Here is a 13498-nt window from a genome sequence, read left to right on the forward strand (position 1 = left end):
CAGCCCGTGTCAATATTTGATCTTCATGCTATTAAGTGCTAAAAACCTACTTGAAAGATACATTGAACAGCAGTGAGATAATACTAGAAGCGGCATTTTGTTTGTCAGAAATACATGCTCAGTTTTAATGTTACTTTAAGTTGGAGTAGAATTAAATGAATGCCAAAACTTAGCATTTTATTTGCGTACCCTCACCGTCACGTCACATATCCCCGAGGAACACGTACCCCTGGTTACAGAACCACTGATCATCAAATTTGTTTTTTAATGCGTTTATCTGCAAGTGTCCAAATACTTTTTGGGGTCACTGTGGTGAATGTTTTTATATATATATATATATATATATATATATATATATATATATATATAGATATATATATATATATATATATATATATATATATTATGAGGTGAATGGTTTTTCATTTCTCACTTACACTGTCTACCCTCTACAGGAAGCTGGCTTTACTGGTTTCATGAGAAATCTCAGGGGCCGAGACCAAGAGAAAGTGGGCAAGCGGAAGGAGGAGCTCTGATAGTGTGGGCGTGGTTCAAATAAATGGGAGGAGCCTATCATTGCACTGTGACTTGGGCAGGGACATCCCAGCACTGATGCCACAGACTTGAAACCTCAGCTAAAAAGGCTATTTTTTTATACAGCTGTGCCCTTAATGTTTGTAATACCAATGTACAACCACCAGACCACTTTTTGTTTTGTCTTGTTTTAATTTCCTCAGACATTTCGTGAAATTGTTTCCAAATACTGTGACTTCAGTTACTGAAATCCACACCTGAAATCTATGCAACACTGGGCCCACACTCGCCAGGGTCCCATACATGTGATGGGGGGGCTGTTGTTTAATGTGGAAAACCAGTTATCACCATGATACATTGCCGTCACTCCCATTCCAGCGAGGAGTAATAATGTGTACAATCGTATCTGCAAATATTTTTGTAAAAAAAAAAAAAAAAGAAAAAGAAAAGAAAAAATGGAAAAAAATGCTGTATGACATCATGGTTTTGGGAGTAAAAAAAAAAGATGGAGAAAGTTGTTGTAGCTGAACTTTGTGGCCTTAAATGTTTGAATAACTGTCGTCCAAATATTTTACTCTTTTTCAAGAATTATAGTACTAGGGCCAAAATACAAGATCAAATACAAGGACATGTATTCAAGCAAGTAGTTTTTTTCCCTCATGTTTTATTGTCAATTGACAAAAATGATAAAATGATAAATGATGTAACAAAACTGGAAATGCCAAAAAAAAAAGAAAAAACTATTTAGATTGAAATAATGTTTCAGAATTAATTTCTGGAAGTTTAATCCATGAAAATTTTTGGGCCCTTCACATTCCATTGTAAATGAATGTTTCTGCTTATTTTAAAAGTCTTGTCTGGTTTAAATGTCTAGTCTGTTTATGTAGTTTCTGATTTACATTGCTGTTCTAAATCTATAATACACATGGATTTTTCCTCTTCTAAGCATGGGAATGGTGATGATGAATGACCATAGATAATGTCTTCATTTATGCGGGAGCGAGATGGTTTGATTTAAGGTATGCTAAGTGATGCTCATTTAATACGTCTCACTGGTTTAAACAGTGTAGTGCCAGAGGATCTGTTTTACTTGCTCTCTGCCAAATGTTGGCACTCTTCGTGATACCACAACCCTTACCAGTATCTTTGTGGCGACTCCACTATTGTGTGTGTGTGTGTGGAAAACTCTCTGCTCTAGGCAGTATACATATTTAATGGTCTTGTAGCTGGACTTTTGTTGTATAATTCAGAAGGTTGGTTTGTTTCATTATGAATAATGTTCTCAGGGATAGCGAAATACAATTGAAGAGCACTATCGCTCATCGTAATTTGCAATCCAGCTGGGTGATCTCTATTCACGTCGCCGAATTATGAATTGTTTACATGTGTCTTCGGGAGATGGAACACAAAAAAAATCATTGAACAGGAATTTAGTTTACATTTCCTTGCCAAATTTGTGGCAAGAAGTACTGAATAAAACATGAGTCAAGGAACGCTGATGCATAGATGTCAATTATATGCAAGATAATGGCTTCAAGTTCAAAATACTGTCTGTAAGGTTAAAGCGGGATCACATGCTGAATTTGTATCATGTAGCTTAACATAAAAGGGTCCTGTTAAGGGGAAGCGTACAGATAGCTTGCCAGAACATGTTCAATAATGGTCCAAAATGACAGATGTATTGGATGATAGCTTGCACAGATTTGTCTCACTACGTGCAACAACTGTCAAGACATGGTTTGCTTGTGCATTGACATTTTCATCAATATTTGGATGGCCAGGGGCCTTCACCTGGTTCCTCTGAGTTATTCTCTTGTAGAAAGGTCTGCTTTGTCTTATCCCAAAGGTCTGTGGAATGTGGGAGCTACCACAATGCCAAGAAGTCACTGTCGCCTCTATTTTTTTTGTGCCCAGCCATATGTACAGTTTTGCTGCATTGAACACAATGCGAAATAAAAGGCATACATTTCCAAGAACCATTGTCAAAATTATTCAAATAACATTATGTGAACATTACCTCTTAATTGGTAAGGACATACTACTTTCAAAGTGCAAAAATGTTAGATTTCTTATTTTTATCTAAACTGGGTTGAAATTGAGTGTTTCACTATTTCTTTTTTCCCAGGGGATGATGGTGAAAAAATCCATAGACTTAAAGATATATCAGAATATTTTACAATAGAGATAATATCTTATTATTGAGAGGTAGGCAACTGCACAACAACATACTAATATTTTTTTTACCCGGAAAATAATAATACCCACATTGCAACTCTTGGCACTATGCTGATTTTTTATGATGTTTTGCACAGGAAGGCAAAAAACTGCAATTTGTAAGCGATGTTTGTGAATTTTTGCAGGACAAATACGGACTAGTTTGTAGACACCACATTTGTTTTACGTTTGAAAGCTATTGTCTGCAATAAGGCCACACATACTTGATGTAATTTTTTTTCTACTTCCCTGAAAGTAGGATAACAGTAAACGCACACATGCTTATTAGATATCAACTTTTATCATACTATATGAAAATAGCCAATTTGAAGAAGAACAGGACATCTGACCAGAAGCCTGTTATTTTGGAGTTGTTCTTTATCGTTTCACTATTTAGGTAAATATGGGAAGCTATGTCACTGCTTTTGAAATAAATGAGAAAATTAGTCTTCCCCTGCTGTCATTTAGCACCTCTGCTGTTTTGGTGGCTACAACAGAGTACAACAAATAAATTGCCTGATGAAACTGCAAAAACAAGCAATACTGTGCTGTTCCTAAGTAATTTCTTATCTAAATTTTCTAAATTTTCTGTCAGGCATTTCTATTTATGGAAGTCTTCCTGGACTAATTCTGTCATGATCTCAAACGGGCCCAGTCCTTTGCCATCTTAATGCACAGGAACCCTTGTAAGAGGCATGTTGAAAACTCAAGGGATGAGTCACTGTTGGACATTTAAACAGCTGCCCGTGGAGAAACACCTGCTGGTGAAATGCATGTGTTGTCTGGAGGAAGCTTACTGAGGGTGCAGGCTATTACATTTGCCTGGATGCACCCCTACATGTCAGAACCAGAGGTAAAAGAAGGACAAGAAAATGCCAGCATGAATGGAAGTTAAGTAGAAGATAAATACACATTACGGTATGTGTAATACAGAGTACACATACTTTCTCTGTATAATTGGGTGATGCCAAAAGTTAATAAAGCGTATCCCATCTCACTGACCTTAAACATTCAGGAAATGGCGAGGAGCTGTCATAATCCAGACATGGCCTGTCAACCACATTTCTTTATCACCAGGAAATTGTTTGCCAGTCCAGACTGAATGCAGGCCAATAATTTGTATCTGTCAAATATAAGCACATAGCAACTTCATAACACTGGCAAAAAAAAATTGCTACTGTAATGCTTTCCTGTTTTCAGAAAGAGAAGTACCTTTAAAAAAATGAATGAGCTGATAACAAAAATACAATGTGTTATGTAATTTAAATCTTTAAATTAGTATATTAAATGTAAATTTTTATAACTATGACAACTTTGTAACGTTATTATCGTTATTATCAGGCAGAGCATACGAGATTCAAGAAATGAATGTTATGCTGTTCAGTGGAAACAAACAACTATTATTCATTATTGCTTGGTTCCATTTGAGCAAAAGTAAGTTACGATTAACTTACATTTTAGTTAGTTACAATAATCTGGCTACTTTGTCAATTTTCACTCTGCCAATGAAAATAGTTTCAAAGAAAGTGAAACGACTGCTGGCATCCAGCAGGGGCTGGCACTGAATGAATCAGTGTTTGAAAGAATCGGTTGAGTGAATCATTCAAGGCTCATTCATAAATAAAGTCACTTGTTTTGTCAGAAGCAAATGGACTACAGTCAGCGAAACACGGATTTGCAGTTTTCAGTTCATGTTAATATGTTGAATTTTGCTGTAAAATCATACCCTATATATTGTTTTAAAATATATAATATTGACAATTCATCAATAAAATATTTACCATCTCAAATTCGGCATAACTGGATGTTTTTAAATAAACACTGACAAAAACTATACAAGTTTTTGGGCTGGACGATATGATGATATGTAACATTGATCTAAGTGATCACCCGGATTTAGACCAACCTATTTTGTATTTACAAAATGCATTCACGGGCAAAATTGCTTTATTTATTTCCCCGGCGTCAAAATCAGGCACATATGAATGTCAGAAAACACGATTCCTGGCTGCATATCAATATCTATGGACACTGGATATTTGGTAAGTTGTAAGGAACACTATATCGAGTCCAGTAGCCTCTTACTCGCGTTTTCACAACTTCCCTATTAAATCCATTCATGTGGCAGGCTCTTTTCCCACTCAGTCAGGCTGAGGGAATGATTTCCGGCGGGAAAGTGACGTCAATGCATACCCTCTACAAAAGATGTAGCCTACATTCATATCCTACCCATAATTCAATTTTTATGACTCTAAAGCCTGATATATTATTTTGTTAATATTCAACAGTGTAAATTGTCTCTCCAGTTACATTTCTGTTGTAGAGCATATTGTTTCACATACTGTAATTATCAGTTAGTTCAACATAGTCCTTTCAGCTTGTGGAGAGAAAATGAATAGCCCATGGAAATATTCAATAACACAAGTCACTGGGACAAATCTCTCAGTAACAGAAGTCAATGGCATAAATACAACCCCATTATCTTTACTGGAGGAATAAAGATTTTTCTCCAGCCTCTCTCAGAAAGCAATAATCAAAATGATGTGCACCACTTGCCAAGAAATCCATATCAACACATTCACAGATGTGGCAGTAAAAGCAAAAAAAGCATATGTGTTCTTAGCAGCAACAGAAGCAGAATAAGAAAATGACACTTTTGAGTTTTCATTGGATTATGAATTGGGTTCATGAAAAAAGACACCCAAAGGCTGCGAGTTAGCATCCCTCGAAATGCATAATAATTCTGCTGTTGTTTTTAATCATCCATAAAATTTATATTATTACTGGATCAGTCATTTACAGGGTGCTTTAGGGATGAATGAGTATTTGGCAGGAGGCATCGTTTCCTAAAGTGATGTCTATATCCGGTTTACCCAACCCACTGAGGTTGATCTTTTACTCTTCCATATGTTGCTGCAGTATTTTAAGCCCACTCTACCACTCCACTTCCTGTCAGTATGAATGACAACATCTTCACTTGTCACCTTGACACTCTTGCACTAAATACATAGCTTTAGACTGCCAGCTATTTATCAAGCTGTCCATGTGGAGAACATCAATCTTCAATGCATGGCTCACACTGCATGCTGTGAAGTGGATGTTTCCGAGGTCACTTTAGGCTGAAGAGCTCTCGGTTTCATCCTTGTAAATACATTGAATTGAGTGTGAGTGATGAATGAATTTGAATGATTCCCATCAAAAATCATTAGTTTGACACTGACTGAACTACAAAACTCTACAAAAACAAGAATGCTGTACTTAAACTCAAAGCAGAGGTTGAAAAATTGAGATGTATATATGTTTTTTTTTTTTTTGATGGTGTGTCATCTAAACATCAACATTTGTGATTTGATTTATTCCATCTGATGTTCTGATGTTAGTTCATCTATTTTTTGTGACTGGATGGAATTATATATTTATTTTACAATAAACATCACAAGGCTTTTTTTTTTTAAAATGGGGATTCATGAGTAAATTACATAGATTGGAGAAAGGTTTGTATTATAATTATTTTATTTTATTTTGTAAAGCAGAAAAGTAAGGTTAAACCCCCTCACAAACAGCTTAAATATGAATTCACAGCCGTCATCATAACTGCATAATAGACCTATTCAAGAAACTGATATATTGCACCTCTGCATCATTTCATAGCCTTTGTTTGCTTTTTCCAATATACACAACACACACAGTATGCTACGTTCTTAACATTTAGCCTATATGTTCTGATAAAACATATGTAGTTTGGTTGAAATGGAGAAAAAAATCAGGGGAGAATCTACAGAAATGTGACAAACCTGCACACATAGGCTATGAATCACATCTTAAATAAGCACATTTAGTAATTAAGATAATGCAGGCTGTGATTTTCAAAAGTATTATTTCATAATATCTTAGTGTCACATCCAATTTCCCAAGATAAATAAATGGTTTACAGTCAGACTGGTTTGCTTATGTTCACTTTAAAGTGATCAATAATGCCTTTCCTCCGGCCACGTCACACAGCCGAACTGTTGCCGAACGAAGCCGAACTACGACGAAGAAGAGACGAAACTGTATCGAACGAGCTCAGAAGCATCTGCTATGAGACCTGCAGGAAGAGCTCAGCGATCACGATAGTATATAAGCAAAATATCTTAAAAAGGATTATAATGTCTTAATACATTTTAAAACGGCTCATGTCAGTAGGTATGTACAGCTAACAGTGACAATGTATACAATAAGAGTCGTTTAATATTACGCTGCTAACAGTCTTGCTGTGGTAGCAGTGACATCTAACGTTACTCCAAATCACTGCGTATAATTGCAATGTGTATTTTTTATCTATTTGCTTTCAGTTAAAGTCTTATAAGGCTGTATAATTAGATACGTGCCTTTGTAGTGCATAGAGCAATCAGCAGATGTGATCTGTTGACAAGCGATCAGCGAACAAGCTAATGTTATTATTAGCATAGCACAGTGTGCTGCAGATTTCATGAGTCTGCATGAAAATAATTGACGTTGTCTATCGCTCTTACTTCCTATTAATGTAGTTTCTACTTTTGTATATAATATTCTACTTTGTCAGCAGAAAACGCTGAGAGTGGGATGGAAATAAAGTAATATAGGCACTGAATGATGAATGATGATTTGCTCTCATTGTTCCAGGTGTCCGGTGAGCTGCCTGTAAGATGTCTGTGGTGTTGTTTGCGTCTGTGGTGAGAGTGAGGGACGGTCTACCGCTTTCAGCCTCCACAGACTATGAACAGGATAAAGGATTTCAGGAGACGAAGAAACATCTCAAGGGTCTGTCCAAAAAACTCAGCCAGTTTCCTGATCGCTGCTCACTCAGATCTGGCCTTTATAACATCAAGTGAGTTATCAGTGCGGATGTGGGTGAAACTGAAAGTGCTTTTTTTTTGTATAATTTTTTTTTTTTTTTTTTTACACTATATTACTTGGTCCAGTGTTGTGTTTGCAGTGTATTACACTGGAAATGCATTTATACTCGAAAAGGGATTTTTTTTTTAAATATGACAATGGCACTGCTGTATGCATGTTCCTTGCAAAGTAGAATATCATTTTTATTTGAAACAATTGGTACTAATCAACCAAATAATACATTCTGAACCATGTATTTTTGCAACCCCCCTTATAAACTTATTTTAATTGATTAGCTAACTCTCAGACATGCGTACGTATTTCTGCCTAAAATCTCAGTGTTACACAAGCTTCCGGTATAGGTTTCACCTTAGAAAACTAAGATTGTAGCAAACACATTGTTATATTTCTAATAACTGTCAATCGGAATGAATTATATGTTAAATAGGGAAGCGATCGTGCATGAATACAATACAATTTGGTGTGAAAGCATTTTGATAAATTTGCACTTAATGAAAAATGTACATTCTGTCATCATTTTCTCACCCTCATGCTTATTTTTTCATACAATGAAAGCATACAGTATAATGAATGTGGGCTGTCAAGCTCCAAAATTAATTTAAAAACATAATCCACTAATGCATCTGTTTTGGAGCTTGACAGGTTGTGGTCACTGTATATGCACTCATGGTTGCTGTAACATTCTTCGGAATATCTCATTTTGTGTTCTGTGAAACAGAATTGTAACGACTTTAGAATGACTAAATGATGACAGATTTTTCATTTTTGGGTGACCATTCTTTTAATTAAAACATCCCGGCAAAAACAAATGACACAGTAGGGTGGACTGCGCTGACTGCCAACTGTTCTGATGTAAAATTTAAAGTTCCCCTTCAGCAAGGTCTAATTCAGATGCATTACACTGAGGGACCCAGGGGTGACCATTTCATAGCCTGGCTGCTATTCATCACTGCTAACTTCACAAGCAGGCTCTGGAGTGACTCAGTGGACTGTTTCATCTCTCCAAACAGACGTTAACATGAAGAGACACACTGACAAAGTGTCTTTCCTGAGGCGAGTCACTAAACTGTCCTCAAAGGGAAAACAAAGAGTGTTCAAAGAGAACTCAGTGAACATACAGATCCAGAACGGGTGTAAAGGCTGATTTTAAACACAATGGTTGTTGGAAGTCTTTGAAATGGACTTGCATGTTCAATGAAAGACCTTGTGTAGATGTCCTGTAAATCTTATTTAAATGAAACTGACTCTGCAAGTATGATGTAAACTATTTCATGTCTTGTTTTCCATAGTTTCACAAGCTCTCTTGGAGTCGGGTACTTGATGGTTTGCACAGAAAGCTATCCCAATGTCCTGGCCTTCAGCTTCCTGGATGAGCTTCAGAGAGAGTTCATCGTCACATATGACACCAAGAGGATCAACAGTGCTTTGAGGCCTTTCTCTTTCATTGAGTTTGGTGAGTTTAAATTTACACCACCATTCAAAAGTTTGGGGTCGTTAAGATATATTCATGTTTTTGAAAGAACAGTTTTATGTTCACCAAGGCTGCTCTTATTTAATTAGAAAGACGGTAAAAACAGTAATATTGCGAAATATTATTACAATTTAAAATAACAGTTTTATATTTTTAAATGTTTTAAAATGCAGTTTATTCCTGCAATGGCAAAGCTGAATTTTCAGTGTCACGTGGTCATTCAGAAGTCATTCTAATGTGATGATTTGGTGCTCAAAATACATTATTATTGTCAGTTTTGCTAATATTTTTGTAGAAATGGTGATACTTTTTTTAAGGATACTTCGATGAATAGAAAGTTCATAAGAACAGCATATAATTAAAAACAAATCTTTGGTAACATTATAAATGTCTTTACAATCACTTAAAAATATATATATTTATATACTAATTAAAAAAAAAATTGCTGACCCCAACCTTTAGAACATTAGTGTATACTATATTTCTATACAGATTTAATTTTTATAGAAATAATGTTATTACTCAAAATTTCAACTCAAACATAATCTTCAGCTACATGATGCCTAATGAACAACTTGATTCATTTAGAGATGGACATCACTAAAAATAGTAATAACTTGCAGTTCAGTGAATGATTAAGAATCTGCCAATAAGAATAAGGAAATAAAAATAACAACTCAGTAGAAATACATTTTCTTGCCATTATTTTGTTGTTTTTATTATCTTATCTTATCTCATTCAATTCAGTTAATTTTATTCAGCACTGAAAAATATTTGTAATAATTAGTTCTGCTTAAATTAGTTTTACATGGGCAGTTTCGCCAACCTTAAGCATCAGGTCTATCTCTGAAGAGCATTATTTGCATGGCGAGTTTGAGTAAACATAAATGGAGTTGCATCTTATGTGGAACATTTAAATTTAGTCACTTATGAGGCTCCATTTTGGCTAGGAATCTTTGGGATTTTTCTAAAATAAAAAATAAAAAAAGCAGCCTAAAGACCTTCCATTTAATGTGATTTGAAATGCACTGAAGCCATTTGTAACATATAGAGCATGATGTGCTTGAAGCATTCATCTTCTGTGCTTTTTCTATGGTTTTGACAGATAACTTCATTCGGAAAACCAAGCAACGTTACAACAGCCCACGTTCCCTCTCCACCAAGATTAATCTGGCCGACATGCAGACTGAGTTCAAGCTCCGGCCTCCTTATCAGCTGTCCGCGGAGGACATTGGAACAATCAACGGCTTCTCACAACACAAGCAGTCTAAATATAAAGGCATAGGTAGAGAACACACTGTGAACACAGCATGTATACTTGCCTTTTGTTCTCAAGAAGCAGGACATTTTGAAAGACCACGAGTGCATACGTGCTCAGAACAGCCAGAGAGTTTTGCACCACCGGTTTCTATCTGCAAATTTTAAAATCTAGTTATTCTGACACAGATTTTGTGCTTGATTTATTCCTGCAGCTCCTAATCAAATGTTGGAGGCTGTCACCCTGTCGGGTATCGTCGCCTGCGTCCTAAGTGTCCTGTGCGGTGCTCTTAATTTGCTGCGGGGAGTCCACGCAATAGAAAGTGTATTGCAGGTAATTTAAATCATGCACTAATAGTAATGCTGCCACTTTATTTTGGGCTTTGTTTCTTTTATTGATTAAAACGTTGGACTAAACATTACTTTTAAATGTATAAGTACCATTGTAATATAATAAATCATAACTAATGGATAGTAACCGACCGTACTCTTGAATCATTTGTCAGACTTTGCACTTAGGTGTAATGTGATTTTCCTCTTACATAAACAGAACAGTTTTGCTTGGCTTTGTATATTGCACTGATAAGTGAGCACTCGAGTCCTGGCTCTAGTAATTCATCCTCTGTTTCAGCACATGGCTTCCTGTTGTAATTTGTTGACTCTTTAACACAGCACCCTGTCTTGCCTCTTTTTCTGCTTCATCTGCAGAACGAGGATGAAGACTTTAATTACGTAATTGCTTTTTTCCTCGGAAACGCGGCCTGTTTGTATCAGGTAAGTGACGGCATTCAGACCGTGAGTTACTGTCGACCTGCGCGGCTACATTTCCTCTGCTCTCGGTCTCTGTCTGACCAACCAATGCTAATATATCACACTTTTTCTCACAGTCGTGTAAAAGCAGAATCTGGAAAATTGGAGAAATATTGAGTTTTTACTAGCATCAAACAAAAGCAGCTAGTATTGTAGATACTTTTTTTTATTAGTGGTGGGTCCTTTTTTTTTTATTATTAGTGGTGGGTTCACACAAAAAATAATTTTCATTATCTGTATTTTTGTCTTCTTTCCCGGTGTAAATATTTCAACATCCTTATAACATTTACTTGAGAAGCAAAATTGATATTAATATATTAAGACTTTTCAGAATAGACACTACTGTTCAAAAATCTGGGGCTAGTAAGATGCATCCTTTTTTTTTTTTTTTTTTTTTTTGAAGGAAAGGATGCATGTGTTAAAATGTATCACTGTTTCAACATTAATGATAATAAGAAATGTTCTTGAATGAACCAGATCAGCATATTAGAATGATTTCTTAAGGATCAAGTGATGCTGAAGACTAGAGTAAAAAACAACTTTGCATCACAGGAATAAATTACATTTTAAAATGTGTTCAAATAAAAAACACTTACTTTAAATTGTAATAATATTTCACAGTATAACTGTTTATAATGTATTTTTCACCAAATAAATTCAGCCTTTTGTGAGCATAAGAAATTTCTTTAAAAAAATGAAAATAAAAAGTGATACCAACCCCAAACCTTTGAATAGTAGGGCATAAACCTTACTATATTTTTTTAGATCTATTCTTAAAACAAAGCTTGTACTGAACTTTCTTCTTCCTGCTTAAAAATGTTTTCCTCTTGTTTCTGTTTGTAATATATAGTGTTACTTGTTCGCCTACTTCTCAGTTTGGAGGAACATCAAGTCATTCCTGGCCTTTGCTATGATCTGCCTGTGTAACATGTATCTGTATGAACTCCGTAACATGTGGCAGATCCTTTTTCACGTGACGGTGGGAGCGTTCATCACTCTGCAGATCCACCTGAGACAACCGCAGGGCAAATCACCTGACTACAACGTTTGACCCCCTTGAACACTTTCAAGACTACGTAATGTAGCCCAACATGGCAACCCCAACCTGTTCCCACCACATCTAAGGACAAAAGAACTATGGATTGTGAAGCAGGTTTTACAAAATATTTTGATATTGTTCAAGAAACACTTCCTGCTGTTTCACATCCAGTTGAGGTCACAGATGAGAAACTGGTGTTCTTGTTTATGCAACAAGAGTATTAGGTTCATGCATGAAATATTGAAGGACGCATTAGCAGATGAATCAGATGTGCACAGTTAATATATTTTCCAATAGGGAGAAGTTGTAGTTATTTTTTGTTTAATTGACATCAGGGCTTAAAGGGACAGCTCACCCAGAAATAAAAATTCATTTCTTGAACAATGGCTTGAACATGGCTTTCCAGTGAACATGGATGGTGAACAGGGTCTATCGAGGATTAAAATAATAATAATAATAATAATAAATTCAGATAAAAGCTTCTACCTAAAATATATGAAATTTTTTTTTTTTTTTATATTTACATACAGATGTCTTTTTTATATAGCAAAACACTGATTCAATACCAAATCAGCATTTATTTATTTTTTGTAATTTGCAATGCTTCGTGTACATTTGTCTTTTTGTCTTGTTTTCAAATAGTTTTTTGCTTAAAATGAAAGTTTTTAATGATTAAATTCACTGTATAACTGATTAGTTTGGTTCATAGTGTATAACTCTTAAATTATGATTTTAAAAAAATCCATATGGCAAAAATGAACGAAATTAATTGAAAAATACTTTTGGAAAAATTGAGCACAAACTTAAACAATATAAATCTCACAAACAAACATATCAAAATAAAATAAAATATTCACCACAAAAATAAATCATTAAAAAAACTCTTGCTTGACAGTTGTAATTATTCACATTTTATCGTGGTATATCACAGTTTATACGTTCATCTAAACATTTCCTTTCGTGTTAAACTGAATAAAGAAATGATTAAAACTTTTCATTCTTGGGTGAACTTTTCCTTTAAGATGTCATTTTAGAATTTTTTTGACGCATTGTATGACGGTTTCTCTATTTTGATTGTTAAAGCCAATTCATATGCAAGACTTTTTATAGCTGCCTATAAAAATAACGTGACATTGCTGGATTTTCACTCATTTCTGCAAAAGCAGACTTTGGTGATTTTATTTTGTCATATGCTTCCATAGATGCCTAATTTGAGTGTCGCTGTGTTTGTGGTCATTAGTCAGACGTCTCTCCCCTGAAAGCATAATCAGATGTGTTATTTATCAATCGTGTCT

At 35.2% G+C, this 13498-nt stretch overlaps 2 protein-coding genes across 3 annotated transcripts in view; both read left to right on the forward strand.

Annotated features, from left to right (window-relative positions):
- The window catches only part of LOC109088047 (protein disulfide-isomerase A5-like), a 46080-nt gene extending 43570 nt beyond the window's left edge, over positions 1 to 2510 (forward strand). Inside the window, exon 17 of the mRNA XM_042731646.1 lies at positions 456 to 2510. Within this exon, the coding sequence (XP_042587580.1) occupies positions 456 to 536 (81 nt within the window). The 3' untranslated portion in view covers positions 537 to 2510. The remainder of the gene's footprint in view (positions 1 to 455) is intronic.
- A 4262-nt stretch (positions 2511 to 6772) lies between these two features.
- On the forward strand, positions 6773 to 12995 carry sec22a (SEC22 homolog A, vesicle trafficking protein). Of its 2 annotated transcripts, none has more exons than XM_042731647.1 (7): positions 6773 to 6929; positions 7393 to 7597; positions 8916 to 9079; positions 10203 to 10382; positions 10570 to 10688; positions 11063 to 11128; positions 12015 to 12995. In XM_042731647.1, exons 2-7 carry the CDS (start codon positions 7416 to 7418, stop codon positions 12213 to 12215), a joined length of 912 nt encoding a protein of 303 aa, XP_042587581.1. In that variant the 5' UTR covers positions 6773 to 6929; positions 7393 to 7415; the 3' UTR covers positions 12216 to 12995. The 2 variants fall into 2 exon arrangements, with proteins under 2 accessions (XP_042587581.1, XP_018925562.2); XM_019070017.2 differs by having other exon boundaries at positions 6774 to 6933.
- The last annotated feature ends 503 nt before the right edge of the window (positions 12996 to 13498 follow it).

This window comes from Cyprinus carpio, chromosome B9 (genome assembly GCF_018340385.1).
Source record: "Cyprinus carpio isolate SPL01 chromosome B9, ASM1834038v1, whole genome shotgun sequence".
Lineage (NCBI taxonomy): Eukaryota > Metazoa > Chordata > Actinopteri > Cypriniformes > Cyprinidae > Cyprinus > Cyprinus carpio.